Source organism: Plecotus auritus (genome assembly GCF_963455305.1).
Source record: "Plecotus auritus genome assembly, chromosome: 5".
Lineage (NCBI taxonomy): Eukaryota > Metazoa > Chordata > Mammalia > Chiroptera > Vespertilionidae > Plecotus > Plecotus auritus.
The window spans coordinates 31,662,040-31,683,273 of record NC_137776.1 but is presented as its reverse complement, the minus strand read 5'-3'; the positions used below and the strand labels follow the sequence as shown (position 1 = coordinate 31,683,273).

The following is a 21,234-nucleotide window of genomic DNA, read 5'->3' as shown; positions in this document are numbered from 1 at the left end:
AGTTAAGGAGGAGATGAGAAGTTCTTCCAAAGCCTTTGTTTCCTAAAAATAATCAGCCTAAAAGAATTCTCATCCAAAGAGACATATTTTGGGGTGGAATCCTGCTTCCCTACAAAATGGTCAACCACTTCAGAATCACCAGGGAGCTTGTTTAAATGAAGATTCTGGGATTCCCAACCCTGGATAAGAATCTCTAGGTTTGATGCCCAGGAAGTGGTGTTTTTAACAAGTTTAGCAAGTTTACCAGATGACCCTTTTTTGGCACTGTTATGCTTGGCATCCATTGCACTAAGAGAAGATTGGTCTTTTGTCTGACTTAACCTTTTGACAAGGGAACAAATTTAAGGCTTCCAGGAAGAGAAAGGAGTTGAGAGTAAGAAGATAGGGAAGAGTAAGAGGAAAAGCAGCAGTGTGGGCCAGGTTTTGGCGGGGGGGGGTGCATCGTGAGCATATGAGAGGAAAAAAGACTATTATTGAGCAGCTGTCAAAAGGACTTCAGAGATGGGTGAGTGGAGAGGATCTTCAAGATGCTTTGCTAGGGCCAATCTTGAGAGACTTGAGATGTTTCCTTGAAATGCTCGTGCTGAAGCTATTTTGGATGGTGAGCTGGTATTCTATTTCAATGTGAAATCGCCCTGAGCTGGCTGCCAGACACCCCCATTATATTCAGGCTACAGGCAGTTGTAAACATCATGGGAGCCAGGCTATTGACAGGTCCAGACCGAAATGCTTTCCTGCAGTGGCTGCATGGAGAAACACAAAGTGACAACAGGAGGGGCCAGAGCTGAGGACCAGAGGCCCCAAGGTGGCAGTGAAGCAGTGACAGCCACACCTTGAAAGAAGCACTGGGCACACCCACCTTCCAGAGACCCATGAGGAGTGAGGAGGGGAGACTGGAGGGGAAAGGAGCGTCCCTAGCATAACAACCCCTTTCCCTCTGAGTGCTTCAAAGGATCAATTCCCACTGTTCTGCTTTTTAGGGGGTGAAAAGGGGGTTGGAGAGAAGGGACGCTATACCCAGGGGAGGGAGGAAAAGGTGTATAGTTGTGGGCTCCCGCTTCACTCCCCAAATACCTAAAACCAAAGCACACCTTACCCTGAAGAATTCATTTCCTTCTGACTCCTGCTCCTGATCCCCAGGAAAGATTTATAGTTCTATTTAGCTGCGTCCTTCAACCTAAGTTCCTTCCATTTAACTAACATGGTCTATTTCACAAGTCATTTCTTGAGAACTACTAAGCCTGGCTTGGGCTTTATTCTGCTGAAAGAACACCTGCCCTTGGCCCTGGAGTATATAAAGTTTTTTCACTGACAGATAATGCAGGGTGCCCAGCCCCCAATTAATCATCCTAGTTTCTCAGTAAGGAAGAAGTGTCATTTCATCTAATCACATATGCGAAGTGCCTGGCACACAGTGGCCACTCATAAAGCTAAGTCATTGCCATTGCCTGAGATAAGTGAGAGTTCCTTGCCCTTGACCTGAGTTGTCCCAGGTCCTCCCGACCCTCCTGCCCTTCTGTGCCTGTGGAGCTGAGGTCCCATCATGCTTCATGCTTTGGCCCCACTACAAAACAAGTAACCAGCTCCTGACAGGCTGACCAGAATCCATGACCCTGGCTAGGGTCAGGAGGTGGGATCCTCAGAGATAACAGTGACCCAGTCCCAGCCCAGAGGAGACCATCTGCCCAGGGAGTGAGCTGACTGGGGACTAAGGAAAGCTGGGAGGGTAGAATTTCTGAGACTGCCCACCTTCTGTTCTTATTTTCCTAGATACAGTTTTTACTGTGAGAAACTTTTTTTAAAAAAAAGAGGGGTGATGTTTTTCTCAGAGACATTCATAGCAAGGCGTCATTCCTGCCTCACTTCCCACCCCATCCCTCCACCAGCTCCCAGGGTGGAAATTCTTGATCCATCCCAAGGTCCAGCCTCAGTGACAATCCAGACAAGAGGCAGAAACTTGTAAGCAGCCAAAGAGCTGGCCCATGATTTGCTGGCTCTGCCTTTAAGTAGCATAAATGTAGAATTGGCCACTAAGTTATGGATTCCTTGGCCATCTGGAATGTTGGATGTGTGTGGAAAATAAGGACAAAAATGGAGTTTCACATGCCCCACTCCTAAAAATTCCCAGAGAAAAATATGTTTTGTAAATGCCAAAAATGTGATAGGACTTTCCATGAAATCAGCAATAACAATTATGAAACATGAGTCATGGTTCTGTTTGTTCGGAAACTATGAAAATCATAATTTCTCATCATGATAGAAATCAAACACCTAACTTGTTCAACAAGTTGTTCTAGAACAATTAGATATCATATGCAAAGAATTCCCAAAGATGTCCACTCTCTAACCCCAGAACCTGTGAATATGTTATGTGATATAGCAAAAGGGACTTTGCAGATGTAATTAAGGTTAAATACTTTAAAATATGAAAATTGCCCAGCCAGTGTTAGTCAGTGGTTTCAACCCTGGAACCAAGAGGTCCCCGGTTCAACTCCCAGTCAGGGCACATGCCTGGGTTGTAGGCTCAATAACCCTGTGGGGGGTGTGCAGGAGGCAGCTGATCAATGATTCTCTCTCATCATTGATGTTTCTATCTCTTCCTCTCCCTTCCTCTCTGAAATCAATAAAAATATTTTAAAAATTAAAAATAAAATAAAATATGGAAAGTATTCTGGATTATCCAGGTGGGCCTAATCTAAGCTTATGACCCCTTAAAAACAGAACTTTCTCCATCTGTGGCAGAGGGGAAAATTAGAGTTTCCAAGCATGAGAAGGATTCCATTTGTTTTTATTAAGAGTAAGGGACCCCGTATTCAAGGATCAGAGAGAGGCCTTCAGGAGTGAGGGGCAGCCCCAGCAAGGAAATGGGGACCTCGGTTTTACAACTTCAAGAAACAGGATTCTGACAACAATCTGAATGAACTTGGAAGTAGGTTCTTCTCAAGATTCTCAATATGAACCCAGTGAACCAACACCTTGGTTTGGGCCTTGTGAGAAACCAGCCAAAGAACCCACTTTTCTTCTTTATCTATTCTGACCTATAGAACTGTTAGATAATAAATTTGTGTTGTCTTTTGACACTAAATTGGTGGTAATTTGTTATGAGAGTAACAGAAAATTAATAAAGAGACCTTGAGTTAGACAAAGATTTCTAAGATAAGATATAAAAAACATAAACTGCAAGGGAAAATTTTGGATAAATTGAACTTCATTAAAATTAAAACCATCTGTTCTTTGAAGATACTTTTAAGAAAATAAAATTTAAAGAACCAAGCCAAGACCAGAAGAAAATATCTGTAAAACACATATCTGTTGAAGGACTTGAATCCATAATATATATATTAAATCTTATAACTCAATAATTTAGAAATCAGAAGACCCAAATTTTTTTTTAAAGTGGGAGGACAAAAGATTCGACAGACACTTCCTCAAAGAAGATATACAAAGGACAAATTAAGCATATAAAAAGATGTTCAATATCACTAGTCATCAGGGAAATACCAAGAGTAGGCAAGGATGCTGAGCAACTAGAAATCTCATACATGGCTAATGGAAATGCAAAATAGTACAGCCATATTGAAAAATAGTCTGGTAGTTTTTATAAAATTAAACATATGCTTATCATTTGATCCAGCAACCCCCTTCTAGGTAGTACAATGAAAAACATATAAGTCTTTACAAAGACCTACACAGGATGTTCATAGTAGCTTTTATTTGTAATGGTCAAAAGCTGAAAATAACTCAAATGTCCATCAACAGGTGAATCATTAAATAAACTATAGTACATTTGTACAATGGAATACTACTCAGCAATAAAAAATAATGAACTACTGATAAATGCAACAACATGGATGAGTCCCAAGAGCATTGTACTAATTGAAAAAAAGTGAGATTCAGAAAACCAGTGTTATTAGTCTGCCAGGATTGTCTTAACGGAATACCACAGACTGGGTGGCTTAAACAACATAAGTTAATTTCGCACAATTCTGGAGAGTGGAAGTTTTGGAAGAATTGGTTTCTGGTAAGAGCTCTTGCTTCCTGGCTTGCTGACTCTGCCTTCTGGCTGTATCCTCACATGGTCCTTCCTCTGTGCATGTTCATCCTTGATGTCTCCCTCTTCTGTCAGATTGGATTAGGGCCCCACCCATATGACCTCATTTAACAAACCTTAATAATGAATACTGGCCTTGTTAGCCACAACATTGAAATGGCAGAACATGATAGGATGTGAGTAGGAAACAACTTTATTCTTTTCCCCAGGTCCATTCAAACCCCATTTGTAGATTCAGCTTTTACCTGTCCTCTGATAAAACCTTGGGTGAGATATTGAACCCCATACTTTTGACTCTTGCTCTTTTCTTTTTTAATTGTGACCAAAAAAAAACCCCACATAACATATGACATCTCAACCATTTTTAAGTGTACAGCTCAGTCATGTTAAATACTAGAGACCGGGTGCACAAATTTGTGCATGGGTGGGGTCCAGCCAGCCCGCCCTGATCGGGTAGATCGGGCCAGGCTGGTGGGGGTAGGGACCATGGGCAGTTAGCCTGCCAGCCCCACCCCCTGGTCATATTCCCAGTTGAACTCCCAGTCAAACTCCCAGTCAAGGGGACAATTTGCATATTAGCCTTTTATTATATAGGATATTCACATTGTTGTGAAACAGATCTCCAGAGCAGTTTCATCTGAAAAAAAGTGTTCATCTGAAACTACAGCCATTAAGCAACTCCCATTTCCCCCTCCGCTCAGCCCTTGGTGACCTATTTTTCGTTTCTATGAATTGGCCTACTTGAGATACCTTATATAAGTGGAGTTAGGCAGCATTTGTTTTTGTAAGACTTGCTTATTTCACTTAGCATAATGTCCTCAAGGTTCATTCATGTAGACCATGATAGGATTTCCTTCCTTTTGAAGGCTGAATAGTAGTCTATTGTAAAAATAAACCACATTTTGTTTTTGTTTTTTGTTTTTTTAATATATTTTATTGGTTTTTTACAGAGAGGAAGGGAGAGGGATAGAGAGGTAGAAACATTGATGAGAGAGAAACATCGATGAGTTGCCTCCTCACACCCCCCACTGGGGATGTGCCTGCAACCAAGATACATGCCCCGGACCGGAATTGAACCCGGGACCCTTCAGTCCGCAGGCCGACACTCTATCCACTGAGCCAAACCGGTTAGGGCCACATTTTGTTTATCTATTCATCCATTGATAATTTGGGGTGCTTTTACCTCTTGACTATGGTGAATCGTGCTGCTATGAACCTGTGTATACAAATATCTCATCTACTAGTAGACTCTGCTTGCAATTCTTTTGGATATATACTCAGAAATGGAAATCCTAGATTATATGGTAGTTCTATTTTTAATTTTTTTTAGGAAACGTCATGCTGTTTTCTTTAGCAATTGCACCATTTTACAGTCTCACAAAGATTCCAATTTCTTCACATCCTCTTTAACTTGCTATTTTTCTAGGGATATATATATATATATATATATATATATATATATCCCCCGAATATATATATTTATAGCCATCCGAATGGGTGTGAGGTGTTATCTCATTGTGGTTTAGATTTGTATTTTGTCTTGTCTTAAATTTTAAAAAGTCCTTTGGTTATTTTCAGCTTCAAAGAACAATCTCATTCTATAAAACATAATAAGCAGAATAACACCCCCTTTCCCACAAAGAGGCCCTAATCCTATGGATATATTAAGTTACATTATAAGGGGGAATTAAGATTGCAGATGGAATTAAAGTTTCTAATCACTGCACTCTACCCCAGATTACCTGTGACTCCTCCAGATTTAGAGAGATGAAGGCTGGGAGGAGATATAAGAAGCAGGAAAGACCATCCTTCCTGAAGGCAGATGTAATATGTTTGCATCTTCTGGGTGGAGCAGATTCCCAATGGTGATTCTTTCGCTTTTATAGCATGTTGTGGGGTCCTCAGTCAAAGTTAGCCTCTCTGGCTAGCTCCTTTTCATCCCATTTTCAGCCTCTGCAGCAGCCAATGGTAACCTCCAGCCTCCTTCTGCTGAGAGCCCCTCCCCTTTGGTATGAGCCTTTTCCAACAACCCCAAGGCCAGATCCTTCCCACAGGTTTTCTTGGCTCACAAGAACACTCTGGCTTCCTTTCCCCTCGCCTGCCAGGGTGTATGAGCAGTGTTCTCTAAACAATAGCCTGGATTCATTCAACATTTTCTTAGGATGGACACTATGAACTACTTTTCTGTTCTTGCCTTTAGGGATTTTGCCCAAGTTCATTCTTAGTTAGTCAACATGCGATTATATGGCGTATGTACATAAAAGCCAGAAATAGTTTTATATAGTGATAATAGTTTCAATTAGAGTGGATAAAATGTTTTTAAAAACTTAGAAATTTTGAGATAATTCACATTTTTTTCCTTAGGTGATTTATTTTTTAAGAAATATGTCTTATCTGAACATTTCCCCAAAACCCTTTCTGACTTTAAATTCAATATCATTGCACATTCCTATGAGGGAAAATAACATTTTACAAGAACTTGCAACTAATTGCCAGTAACTTTAGGCCCCTCTTCATCTCTCTCCTTCTCTCCTGCATCTTGCCCAACTTTAAGGTTCTCTAGGGGTACAAAGGATTTTCACATCAGAACACAGATTATTGCTGATGTCATTCATGACATAAATTATTAATTATTCTAAATATCAAATTTAAACAACTTCCCAATCCAAGTTCAGGATATCAAAACCAAAATTATCTCACAAATGAGAAAGTCTCAATAGTTTATAGATCATTCTTATTAGTTTGAGATAATTACTTGAGGAAAACACGGGAAACCAGTAACAGTTGTTGACTGTCAAAAGAGAACTGGAGCCCAGCCAGTGTGTCTCAGTGGTTGAACATTGAACCAGGGACCAAAAGGTCACTGCTTTAATTCCAAATCAGGGCACATGCCTGGGTTTCATGCTCCATCTCCAGCAGGGTGCATGTAGGAGACAGAGCCCATAGATGTTGATGTTTCTCATCAATATTTCTATCTCCCACTTCCTCTCTCTTAAAAATCAATAAAAACTTATTTAAAAAAAAGAGAGAGAGAACTGTAGACCTGGGAAAATGGGGAGGAGAAAGACTTACTTTTCAGTAAATATAATTTTGAACCTTTTGAATTTTATACTACACAGTCTCAACTTTTAAAAAATGTTTTTAAATTAATAATTTGCTTTTGAAAAGAAAAACTATCATTCTGATACTCAATGTTATCAGTAGAAGTTACCTTTTGATATTAGAAAATAGAGCTTAAGTTTTAAGGATAAAAAAAAAAGTTTTAAGGATAAATTAAATTGTGTATATTAGATCTACACAATCTTAACTGAGTTAAGCTTGGTAATTTTTTGAAATTTTCTCCCAATCTCAGATTGCTTAAAATTTCAACAAAAACAAAGAGACAGCCCTACCTGGTTTGGCTTAGTGGATAGAGCATCGGCCCATGGGCTGAAGGGCCCTGGGTTCGATTCTGGTCAAGGGCATGTACCTTGGTTGCAAGTTTCCTCACCCTGGTTGGAAGGCAACCAATCAATGTGTCTTTCTCACATCGATGTTTCTCTGTCTCTCCCTCTCCCTTCCACTCTCTCTAAAAATCAATGGAAATATATCCTCAGGTGAAGATTAACAAAACAACAACAATAACAAACAGCTTGAATTTTAGGAAGAGGGAGTTTGTAGAAAGGCATGTCTTATGGACCAATGAGTCCTTTTCATCTTTTGTCAAGGGCCTGACGTCTACCAGGGAGACAAAGGTAATAAGCCCTGGTGCCCACCCTGGAGAAGACTTGCATATCAGGAAAGAGTAGGTGATATTTTGAATTCTCAGAGTTGGGGTTGGAGGAAGAGGGAAGCCTTAGACTGAACAGAGAAGTCAAGAAGAACTTGAAGTCAAAGTGGAGTCTACGCATGACACAGAAGCCACTAGAATCTAAATACAACAGGGGTCTTCACCCCTACGTTTATTGCAGTGTTACTTACAATAGCCAAGATTTGGAAGCAGCTCAAGTGCCCCTCAGTAACTGAGTGGATAAAAAAGCTGTGGTACATTTACACAATAGACTACTACTTGGCAGTAAAAATGAAGGAAATCTTAATTTTTGCAACAGCATGGATGGACCTGGAGAGCATTATGCTAAGTGAAATATGTCAGTCAGAGAAAAACAAGTACCATGTGATCTCACTTATACTAGTATGCGGAATCTAATGAACAAAATAGAAACAGATTCATAGATACAGAAAACAGATTGACAGTTGTCAGAGGGGAGGGGAGTTGGAGGACTGGGTCAAAAAAGTGAAGGGATTAAGGAAAAGAAAAAACAACAAAAAACTCATAGACACAGACAACAATATGCTGATTACCAGAGGGAAAGGAAGGTGAGGGGAGATAAAAGAGAGTAAAAGGGGGAGGGGGTAAATGGTAACAAAAGGAGACTTGACTTTGGGTGGTGAACATACAATACAATTTATAGATAACATATTAGAGAATTGTACAAGTGAAACCTATGCAATTTTATTAACCAATGTCACCCCAACAAATTAAATAAAAATTAAAAGAATAGCTTTTTTACATAAACAAACAAACAAACAAACAAATAAAATGGGGGGCAGGTACTATGGATGGGAGAATGTAGTCAAAGCAAAAGGTGAGAAAAGGCTCTTTTCCACAAGCCAGGTGTCTGCGCCCAAAGCAAAGTGAAGAAGCAAGACTCAAATTTCCCCAGCAATTGGTCCAGCTCTTAGTAATGATAAAATGATCACCTTGGGCCAAGTCCTGTCTTAAAGGGAAGGTCCTGGCCTTCTGAACTCCTGCAAGGCTTTGCTAAGCCTCAGCATTTCTCATCTCTAAGTCAGGAATAACAATACCTGCATATAAAATTGTTGTGAGGATTTGGCATAGTGTATATAAAATGGCTTACATTGTGTTGGGAGCATAATAGTTGCCCAATACATGGCATCTATTTTCTCTGTTGTCATCATAGTTATTGTGGTTGTTGTTGTTGCTACCTGTAAATGAAGCCAAATATTGTAATGATGGATCTCATTCAATCCTCATGTCACACTCCTTTTGAGGTAACTACATTTCCCAAACTACTTTGCTCTTAGAGTCTGGATGCCAGGTATGTTCCACCAATTTAGAGGCAATCATGTAAGAACTGGAGGATGGAATGTCTTCCTGTTGCTGTTTATTTTGACAAACAAAACACAGAGCTATGAGTGGCATGCGGCAGCAGGGGCCATGGTGGAAGCAGCTGCTTGACCTCCAGATCACAGCTGCAGTAGATGACTCTTGACATCAGTGAATGGTGGCCCTGACTTCCACTCCTCCAACCCTTCCAGTGACTCTGTAAGCACCTAATTCCTGTATTAGCTCCTTTATGTTTAAATACCTAAAGTGGTAATTCCTGTTTCTAGAAATGAATCCTGACTGATTCACAGATGAATGTCTCATGTAAAGAAATTTCATATATAAACTTATCTGAAAGAATTTATGTCATACTGCTGCCTCAAACTTTCTTAGATTTAAATAATGTGTTAATTCTATTTAAACCAGTTCAGTGTTCTCTTTATTCATGCCATTCTCTTTGAGAGCTGTTGACACGACACAATTAAAGTTTCGTGGAATCCTGAACAGTTAACGCTGTATTTGTATATCATGTTGTAAGGCAGAATATATTTTTGTGACAATCATAATGCATCCAGTGTATGCCTTTATACTTTATTTTATTGAGTAAATGACCCCTGAGATAGTTTTGCTTCCTGATATCCATTCTTTCTTTCTTTCTTAGTTTTAAGAACTCTAATTTTTAACTGGGTAGTTGGAGGCACTACTACTGAGCTAAAATTTCTCCCCACTCTCCCTTAAAGCTATATGACTTTCCCATAGCCATATGACTAAATTTTGGCCAGTTACATGTAAGAAAAAATGTTTTCTGTAACTCCTGGAAAGTGTCTTCAGAAGAAGAGTACTAACCCTTCTTTGCCCCTTGCTCTTCCCTGTTGGCTGGAGTGAGAGTGTGATGATAGCACTAACAGCCATCTGGGGTCATTAGGTAGTATGCAGATCGTGCCAAAGGAAAAGAGAATATGCCCTGAGAACAATTTGCCACATAGGTTTGGATTGTGTACCTCCAGATTTCTTTTACATAAGAAAAAATAATAATCTCTAACTTTTGAAAGTCACTGTTATTTTGTCGCTGCTCTATTATAACTTATCCCTAATTACCATAAGGGGAACAGCCAAACTTCTTCCCTTCATATCAACTATGGACTATTTCTCAGTCTCTAAAAACAGGAGCATCTTCAAAAGTTGCTCAACTACTGCAACAAAAGAAGGCATGCTGCCAAAATGTTGATCTGGGTTTAAAATGAAAGACATAAAACGATTTCACTGAGGACAGATCAGTGTATGCAGCAGCAAAGTTTGTAAGCCAGATGAAACTTTGACTTACTAATATTATTTTCAAGATCAAGTCAATGCACCAATTTTAGGTTGAGTAAAAGGCAAGTCCTAAAATTGGTGGTCCACTAGGACTACCATTGACCCAAAATGGCTGAGTTTTTGTTTAAACTTGCCCTCTGCTGTTCATTGTGTGACTACTATACCACAGTTGACAGCATATCCAATAACATAATCTGCTTTGCAGCTCGGTATTCCAGAGCCCATAGATCAGAGGATTAAAACACTGGCCAAATGAAAAGACTCCAAAAAGCACCAGATTTAAAGCAAAGAAAAACACTCCACACATCTTTCCCAAACCTATAAATATCAGGGTTGGTATTACATGTAAGGCAATCTGCAAAAAATGAATTAGGACTGTTTTCCTTGCTTTGATATTTGACCTATTAAAATGGCCAGCACATTTGCCTTCTTGATATATTAGAGAGTAACTTATAAGAATTATAGCTAGAGGAAGGAGAAAGAAAATCATGCCAATGGCTCTGGCAGGAGTACCATTGAAAATCACTGGGCAAAGGGGCTCTAATTTTAAAACAGCAACCGAAGTGGAGTTGGTGCCCTCTATGACGAATAAGCAAACATTCTTGAGTATAATCATTATCCAAGTCCCAGCCAGGATTCTATACTTAACTGAATCTACAAAGGACAGAGATTTCAATGGCCAACAAATGACCAGGTAAGTGTTGACAGCCATCAAGGCCAGAGTAAAGAGGATCCCTTCTCCAAAACTTATCTGGGCCCCAAACACCAACCAGCACATCAGAACAGGGCTGTTGGCTGTCAGGGCCCGCATCCCTTGGAAAACCATTCCCAGGCCACAATAGGAGGAGATGCACAGCAGATGGTGGCAAAGGAAGATGTATCGGACCTCTTTCCTAAGTTTTGAATTCTGTGCCACTATTGCGATGATGATGATCGTGATGAATGTGGCAAAGGAGAAAGTGACCATGTACACAGAGGCCTTCACTGTTGCTTCGAGCCTCAGCCAATCTGAGATGTTGCAGTGCTCAGAAGTCAAGTTCATGATCATCAGGGCAACTTGGCTCCTGAAGGAGAGAAGAACAAGAGTGAATCTAGCTTAAAGCATCTCCTGTGGTTTTCCAGCTCTCTGATCTTGTGCACAGTCTCAAGGGACAGATTGCATGTTTTTCAGTACAGAGGATGACAATTTTAGATCTTATTGACATGGATCAATAAACTGGAGAAATCATCAGGGGCCTTCTCTTTATTTCAGGAGAGAGGCATACATTCAAATCATCTAAAAGGAGGATTTGAAAGACATGCTCTCTATACTCATCAAATTGCCCAAAATCAGGTCAAGCTTCTACTCCTTATGCATTCTCTTTCCCATCTTTGATTGTAAGAATGATTTAAGTTCAAAGCATAAATCACAACACTGCTGAAGTCGATTGGTTAACTAACAAGCCCTTGTTAACACTTAGCACTTGCAAAGATCTGGGGAAGAAGTGAGGGCAAGAGCTGTGAAGAAGGCAGAGAAGTCATTGATGTGGAGACTTGAATTCATTTGAGTCCATAAGACATGAAAGGGAGATTAACAGTAATGATGACAATCCTGGGGAATATTTACTGAGTAATTTCTAGGGATCAAAATTGTTCTCAGGGCATATTCCTCACAAACCCTGGAGGTTATTTTCTTTTCCACCATGTAGTTTTCACAAACGGGGATATGGGGATTTGGAGAGGCTAACTAATCTGCTCCAGGCTGTGTGATTATTGCCTAGTAGGCCAGGATCTGCATTTGGTAGAACTCCAGAGCCCATTCTCTCAACCACTACAAGGAAGTTTATGTCTAATGTAAAGCCAAATGAATACATTCCCTGAGGTCTTCTTTGGTTAATGTCATTTGACTTGACAACTAGACCCCATTTGTAGGAATATTGTTTCTATTGTGAAGAAGCTGGAAGACTGACCGTCTAGGGAAATGCTGGTATCTCAGGATTTCTGATGGACTATGACTACTAAAATGGTAAGAGCCGTCTGGTAGCTTCTAAAATATTCTCAAACATGCACAGCAATGAATAGTACACTTTGTGATAGCCTGGGGAACCCTCCAAAGTACAGGATCTTTGTTGTCTCTGTGGAAGTCTGTTGTAGAGACAACAACTGTTGCCTCCCCACCTGCATCCAAGGTCAGGAGCCTACCATAGCCTTGCTTCCTCATGACCTATAACATCACCTCTTCCTCCATCAAACTTAATTGGACCTGATGTAGAGATATCGGTTATAGAAAATCATTCTGTAGACTGTGCTGAGTTAATGTCTGTCTCTAAAAAATTTGACCCAAGGATTTTCACATAGAGAATGTAATCCAAGTGGGATGTCATATAAGTGACCTGCCAGTTATTATGGAGTGTAGATGAGTAGAAGAAAGAGAAAGGGAGAGATATTTGCTCTAGTTTTCATTCTTGAAAGGTCAATGCAAGTCTCACTTTCTCCAAGGAGCTTTCTCTCACTGCTTCAGTGATCCCTCTATTTCTAAACAACCCTCCCATAGCACACCTAGCTTCCTTATGCTTTTGGTATATGAGTAATAATAGAGGCCAGAAAACCCCTTAGAGGCCATAAAAGCCCTTGCACAACAAAGAGAAGAACCTTGACTTTTGATTCCACCGAGATGCTCTGCATTTTCTGTCCTTGGGTTCTAAAAACATAACGCACCCATATATTATTTGACCTAGCTCAAATGGTTTTATTCTTGCCTCTAGAGTTCAAAGTATATAAAATGGACCCTGAAAAGGTACAATAAATTTTATTGATTTCCTAAAGGTCATGTCACAATGGAGACACAACTATTGCAACTTCCTGAGAATCTAAAATGTCATAGCTCCTTACAAAATCCCTTGGTGAAAGCACACATTTTTTTCTGCCTATTGTATTGTCACCCTTTGTGGAGAATTTTTCCTATGCTGATGGATTTTTATTTTTTTATATTGTCATGCTGTTGAGCTCCAGGCATCTATTTTTCTCTACCCTCCAGCTCTTCAGAGAGGGATAGAAATTATAACTGTCATTGTCAAACTCACCATCAAGCTTTTTTTAGCTGTGTATTTTTCAATCAAAATCTTATACCAGTCCAGCCAGCATGGCTCAGTGGTTGAGCTTTGACCTATGAACCCGGAGGTCAGGGTTCAATTCCCAGTCAGTGAATATTCCAGGTTGTGGGCTCAATCCCCAGTGTGGGTGCAGGAGGCAGCCAGTCAAGGATTCTCTCTCATCATTGATGTTTCTATCTCTTTCTCCCTCTCCCTTTCTCTCTGAAATCAATAAAAATATTTTATAAAAAATCTTACATAAGAATCCTTCAATAATAAACAGAAAAGTGCAATCTGTGCACATTGAATGCTTCCTCCTAATCGCTCACTCCCAGAGCACACCCCTGTAACTGGCCTCAGGGCACCACCATGGAAACTGAGGACCCCACTGAAAACCCTGGTAAGCTGAAATAAGTTCTCTACCATTGGCCTGGGGGCATCACATGAACTGGGCTCTAAGCCTAGATCAACTGCTAACAAGGAATGTGACTGGACATTGAAATCACCACACTTCTCTGGTCCTCGGTTCCTTATATCACAGCCATACAGCATCATCAAGCTCCACATCCTTTCTCTTTATATCTACAGTCATCCTCACTCACATCCTCAGAGGCCAACTCTAAACTTGGACCTGGAGTATCTGGGTTTTTACCTTACTCTTGAGAACAAGATTGTCTCCACCTCTATCCCAGATATAGTATCTTATTCCCATGCTGGAGCCATAAATAGAACCCTAAGCTCTCTAGGACAGGGTCTACCTCATCCTGCCAGGCCCCCTGTCAGGACCTGAAACCCAGCATCTGAGCCCCAACTTAGGGTGGTCACTGCTGGCAGGCTCTACAATGGTGGAGGCCTCCTTGTCTCCTTGGGCCTCCCAACAACACCCACTCCTGGGCTCAGTGTTGCGGGATTGGCCCAGCTGATGGGCTATATTCCTCATTATTCAGTCTTGCTCCCCACACACCATTCTGCCCAGAATCTGTCATCAGCTATAGCATCCCAGCTGGATTCTTGCTTGAAATGACTTCCCTGCACCTGGTGGGGCTCATCTGTCCCCCTCCCCCCCCCACACACACACCTGTCTAGTTTATTTGACAACACCTCTCCAATAGTAATGAGCTAGGCTTGGCCTATCTGTATTCTAAGACTTGAAACCCTACACTGAGCATGAGTGACTGTCATTGTGCTTCCTTTAGAATAAAATTCTAAAAGCTGTTCCTTCCCCCATGAATTACTGCAGCTGCAGCTATAATAAAGATGAAACTACCAACCGCTCTCCATCCTGATCTGAAGTGCTTTCAAGCAACTATTTATTGAGATCAAGCAAGAACTACTTCCTCTGGCTTTCCAATATGTTTAACACACTAATCAATGTGGCACCTTGTTCATCATTTCACTCAACCAATCTTCATCGAGCCATGAAACACACAACATATAATCCTCAATAGTAAGGTTAAAAGTGGGAAAACACTGCCCGGCCAGTGTTGCTCAGTGGTTGAGCATCGACCTATGAACAAGGTAGCCATGATTTGATTGCTGGTCAGGGCATGTGCCCAGGTTTTGGGCACTATACCCAGTGGGGGGCATGCAGGAGGCAGCTGATCAACGATTCTCTCTCATCATTGATGTTTCTATCTCTCTCTCCCTCTCCCTTCCTCTCTGAAATAAATAAAAATATATTTTTAAAGGTGATAAAACACCATTGCTAACATACAGAAGCTTCCTGTTCAGTGAAGATGCAGAATACAATCCAATCTAATAAAAGAGTAATATGCAAATTAACCATCACTCCATTATACCCATAAGCCACGCCCAACAGCCAATCAGGAGTGAATATGCAAATAAACCCAACCAAGATGGCTACGCCACAGAGAGCAGGAGGGAGGCTTGGGTTTCCCCAGCAATGGAGGAAGCCAAGCTTTCTGCCTGCCCTTGCCGGCCCAGGCCTCCACTCAATGCTACAAAGTTTCAATAATAGAAGATACATAAATCCAAACAGAAATGGCTGCAGCCATGGAGCTGGAAAGAGCAGGAGGCTAGGGTTGCCCGTGGTGATGGAGGAAGCCAAGTTTCTGCAGCCCTAGCTGGCCCAGGCCTCCGCTTAAGGCTACAAAGTTTCAATTATAGAAGATACATAAATCCCAACAGAAATGGCTGCTGCCACAGAGCAAGCAGAAGGCTTGGCTCCACTCTAGGCTACAAAGTTTCAACTGTAGAAGATAAATAAACCCCAGATACCAGGGCCTCTGCTTGGGTCGCCAGGGAGCATGGCCGGCCTGCAAACCACCACAGGCTGCCCCACACCCCAAGGGAACCCCCACCCTGATCCGGGACACCCTTCAGGGCAAACCAGCTGGCCCCCTCCCGTGCACCAGGCCTCTATCCTATCTAATAAAAGAGTAATATGCAGATTGACCATCACTCCAACACACAAGATGGCTGCCCTATGTGGTCAAAGATCCTGCCCCCATGTGGACACAAGATGGCCACCACAAGATGGCCAGCAAGGAAGGGCAGTTGGGAGGGACCAGGCCTGCAAGGGAGGGCAGTTGTGGGTAATCAGGCCAGCAGGGGAGGGCAGTTGGGAGGGACCAGGCCTGCAAGGGAGGGCAGTTGGGGGCAATCAAGCCTTCAGGGGAGGACAGTTAGGGGTTACCAAGCCTGCAGAGGAGGGAAGTTGGGGGTGACCAGGCCTGCAGGGAAAGGCAGGTGGGAGGGACCCAGGCCTGCAGGGGAGCAGTTAGGGGTGACCAGGACTGCAGGGGAGGGCAGTTAGGGGCAAACAGGCTGGCAGGGGAGCAGTTAGGCATCAATCAGGCTGGCAGGGGAGTGTTTAGGGGGTGATCAGGCTGGCAGGCAGAAGCGGTTAGGGGCAATCAGGAAGGCAGGTAGGCGAGCAGTTGGGAGCCAGCAGTCCTGGATTGTGAGAGGGGTCCCAGATTGGAGAGGGTGCAGGCTGGGCTGAGGAACACCCCCCACCCCGTGCACGAATTTCATGCACCGGGCCTCTAGTGTAATTAGATAATAACCAGAAACATCATGTCTATTATTATTCATTTACCAAAAGCATGAAGAAGCTAGGTGTGCTATGGGAGGGTTGTTTAGAAATAGATGGATCACTGAGGCAGTGCGAGAAAGCTCCTTGGAAAAAGTGAGACTTGCATTGACCTTTCAAGAATGAAAACTAAAGCAAAGCAGGGTCAAGGGTGAGTTGGGGAGGGAAGAGGAGAGGTACAGATTCCAGGCAACAGAAAGCCATGGGGAGCCAAGATGGGACCGTACCCGGTATGTTCAGGGGACAATGAATAGATTGGTTTGGGTGGAGTGATGGCTTGTTTAGAAGACCAAGGATAGACTGGGGGCTTTGATACCAATTCAAGGCTTAAAATTTATTTTGCAAGCCCTGTATGATTAAAATTGGGAGTAGCAGATGCCATAGGTTAAGAGCCAACATGAGATGCCCACCCTTGCTTGCCTAGTGGCATTTGATAAGAGGTCTGCAGAGCAGGCAGCTGGGCCAATGATAGATTTGCACAATGAAGGCATTGCTAGCATGGTAGGTGGCTCAGAATACTTTTGTACACATGAAATCTCCAGGAGGGCTGCAAATCTACAAAATCAATGAGGGCTAGTATCATTGCCTTTTCTTTATTTATGAGACCTCAGAAAGATCAGTAATGTATTCAGGATCATGCAGCCAGAAAGAATCTCTCAATCTCCAAATTTAAATGCCTTTTCAGAGGTATATTTGCATATCAAGAGCTCATGGCAACCAAACCCATATAATAAGCCCTCATCTATTCATATTATCTCCACTTAAGGACAGTTCTAAAAGCCTTTTTCTTCTTCTGAAATTCTAAAATGGGGAATACCTGTTTCCTTCTAGCCCAAAATGTTACTTTGGCTTCAGCTTTTAAATAAAACCCTGGTGCTAAGAGATTTCAGCAAAGAATTACACTATAACCACAACTGCCCTTACAAATCAGAACCGGCCACCACCACTGTCTAAAAAACAAAACAAAACAAAACAAAAAAAAAACACAAAACAAAACAAAAAGAAGCTGATGTGTGCAAAGGGCAGGACTGGGTCTCATCCTTAATTTTTGTCCCTGCTTCCAACCAGAGAAAGCCGAATATGTACCCCTAACCAATCACATAAGACACCCACTTCTAGTTGGCTGCCTAGAACTAGAACTTCCCCAGGACCACAGCTGCCATTCAGGGAAAACCTGGATCCTTCCCTTTTCCCACTAGAAAGCTTTCCCACTCCTTTGTCTGACTTGCAGTCTCCATCAAAACCTAAGTGATGATGGCTGCCTCCCTTGGTATAGCAAACTCCAAATATGTAACCTTTGCTTTTCTCCTTGGATTGGTATTGATTTATCCTCTTGTCTGTATGCAAAGATGGTGCTAGTGGCATTGGCTTTGCTGATGAATTTGTGGAGGCCCCATGCTTCCTCTCCATCCTGTGCCCCTCTGGTCAGGCAGTTCAGGCCGAGTAAGGCAGATCCCTTTCCTGGAGGAGTAACTGCCCCCTTGGCCTCATCATGAGATCTGGTCACTGAGCGGGGAGAATTTCCCGCTTCTCTCGCCCCTGAGGGTTCACAAAGCAACCATTCCTGAACAAATACCTCACTTCAGAAGAAAGTCAAGAGAGTATTGGATGTGTGCTAACTTGAGTGGGGGGCCTGGAAGGGAGCATATGAAAAGAGGTTATGACACTGGCCCTAATGGTGGCAGACAAAATATATTAATAGATAGCATGTATTGATTATTCACTGAGGTGGCTCTAGTGGGGGCTGACTTCTTTAATATGAACACCAAGCCTATAAAGTAGGCACTATCATTATTCACATTTTTCAGAAAACACTGATAGAGAAAGGAAGTAACTTGGCCAGAGTTAATTAGTTCATGACCGTGATACTAGAATTTGGACCAAGCAGTCCAACCCCAGGGCCCATTCTCTACAGCTCTGGGCCAGGTGCCCCCATGTCAGTGAAGGCCAATATTTAAAGGCTGTGAAGGGCTCTCCATACTTCTCAGGGAGTTGCTGGGTGATGGTGAAGTCTGGCTTCAAACCTAGCTCTTCTGATTTCTGAGATGACATTTTGTTATTGTTGTCTGTTGAGTTTTTTCCTAAAAGTACCTACCATATTAAAGAGTGTAAATCAAATTCTTTTAAAAGAGAGAGAAAAAAATGTGTTATGATGTTATGATCTGGATTTATGTCCCCACCAAATCCATATTTTGAAGCTCTAATCCCAGAACTTCCAAATGTGACTGGATTTGGAGATAGAGTCTTCAAAGAGATGATTAAGGTAAAATGAGGCCATGGGAGGTGGCGGCGGGGGGAGGGGCGGGGACGGGGTAGGAATCCAATCTGACCAGTGCCCTTGTGTCTTGTGAGAAGAGGACATAAGGATATATATAGAGAGACCCCCAAGAGATGTATGTGCACAGAGAAAAGACCATATAAAGAGGTAGCAAGAGAAAGATCACCTACAAGCAAGCCAAAGGGAGTGGCCTCAGAGAAACCAGCTCTGCCAGCACCTTGATCTTGGACTTCCAGCCTCCACTATTCTCTTGTTTAAGCTACCCGTCTGTGGCATTTTGTTATGGCAGCCCTAGCATCCTGATACAGCAGGGAAAAGCAGTTGCCAGCTACCCCCTTATTCCTTATATCTGAGAATGGCTTCACATGGGTCCTATTAGAATCCGCCCAATACTACACCTGGGAATTTCTGAAGAAGGAAAGATCTCTGATCTCTGAGAGGAAGAAGGACCTTCCCTTCCCGGATGCTCACAGTCCATCAGGCAGTGACGGCCACCATCAGGGCCAGTGTCTGACCTGCCCCCAATGGGAAGAACTCATGAGCTGAGAACAAACTTCAGAAATGATTTCAAGTGCTCAGTGGCTTCTGGCAGAGGCCAATGAGGACAAGTGGACATGTCCAAAATGGCTCTTAAACCCTCTCTGAAAGACCAGACCTTCTCTCCCACAATAAGCATGCCCCCTTCCCTTTAAATGTGGTTTTTCCTTTGGTCTAATTGGCACTGTACCTTGTTATTTAAAAAAAACACTTCAGTAGGTGAAGCCTAGGGGATCTCCTCTGTTTTTCTCCTCAGAGGGGGAAGGAAGGGAGGGAGGAACCAGTGCTTCCTGAGCACAGGCATTTGACCACAAGAACAAGCACTTTCTAAGTATTAGCCATGATTGTTAAGCATCTGGAAGAGGCTCTCAGAGGAGATGCAGAGAGCTGGGTGAGGTTACACAGCCTCTGTAGGTATATCCCGTGACTTCTTAAGACAGAAAAATTACACGTTTTCCTAATGAGTGCTTTCCCAGGCAGTTGACTTTTTGAGTGTTAACCTGCCCTTTTTTATTTTTTTATAAAAGGGAAATCCTCCAGCTTTGTCTTCCAATTTTTTTGTGAACAAAATTTTGATCTACAGACAGTCTTCTAAGTACTCATAGGATTCCTGACTCTAAAGACCCACTATTTTGCTTTAATAAAAGCTTGCCCTTTTCTAAACTACTCAGTTATCTAAAACACATGTTAAAAAGCAATGTACACATGCACCTTCACTGAACACCTTGAGATTTTAAAACAGCAGGCTGCCCATGGTCCTGGGCAGGGTGATACAAATTCACAAACCTGCAATATGAATAAATATTTAAGAACACAGTATTGGAAAGAAGGTATCTCATTAGAATAGTGACAAAGCTTTTTTCATTTTATGAGTTAGATCATGATACATGTGTCTGACCCAACTGATTGCAGTAACAAGGAGATCTGTGTAAAGAAAGCGGGCACAAATTCATGACGCTCTTCACTGCCCTAACTGCAGGTGTAAATCAGGCACAGGAGCCCTCCCAGGATTTCAGGAAGAGACTGGTCCATACTCACTAACTATAATGGTGTCATATGTAACATAACATTTTTTCTGAACCATAGAAACTTGAACAACGAATTTATATGAAATTATGGTACATTGATTAGAATAAACAGTCATTCAATCCTACTGGGATGGAGCTCGCTGCATTGGCATGGGACTATCCAAGGAACGGACGTGGCAGAGACCGATATTTGGTAATTTCCAACTACCTCTGTGCCCCCAGCATGAATCTAAGAGCTGGAGACACACAGTAATCCACACACACCAAGTCTTTGATGTCATGGAGCTTACACATTCCTGAATCCTCTGACAGTTACCTAGCAGGTAGTAAACAGATGGATTCTCTCTTCCTCCCTATCTTTCCAGAATGCCAAAGGTCAATCTGATACCTGTAAACCACAAAGAACAAACAGCCACCATTCTGCTGCTGAGAAAATGATTCATTGCCAATCCTATTCCCCAGAATCTGAGAGGTATTTTTGTCTTTGGTCGTTTGGTTTTTCTCTAACAAGAGCTTGTCTTGTAGCATTTACTTTTGAAATGTGCTGAAGCTATTTTTTCCAGGTTTTCTTTTAATTGTTGACACTATTACATTTGTCCCCATTTTCTCCCCCTTTGCCTACCCCTACCCAGCCCCTTACCCCCTTCCCTCTAGCCATCACCATACTGTTGTCTGTGTCTATTGGTTATGCCTATATGTTCTTTTACTAATCCCTTCACCTTCTTTCATCCAGCCTCCCCTTCCCACTTCTGACAGCTGTCAGTCTGATCCATGTATCCATGCCTCTATTTCT

General features: G+C 42.1%; 1 protein-coding gene across 1 annotated transcript; it reads right to left on the bottom strand.

The window, feature by feature from the left end:
• Window positions 1-9,829: 9,829 nt before the first annotated feature.
• LOC308249347 (putative G-protein coupled receptor 148) lies at window positions 9,830-11,514 on the bottom strand (the record flags this gene model as incomplete). The annotated part of the gene is made up of 1 exon (XM_080670675.1): window positions 9,830-11,514. One exon carries the CDS (start codon window positions 11,512-11,514, stop codon window positions 10,597-10,599), a length of 918 nt encoding a protein of 305 aa, XP_080526801.1. The 3' UTR covers window positions 9,830-10,596.
• Between the last annotated feature and the right edge of the window lie 9,720 nt (window positions 11,515-21,234).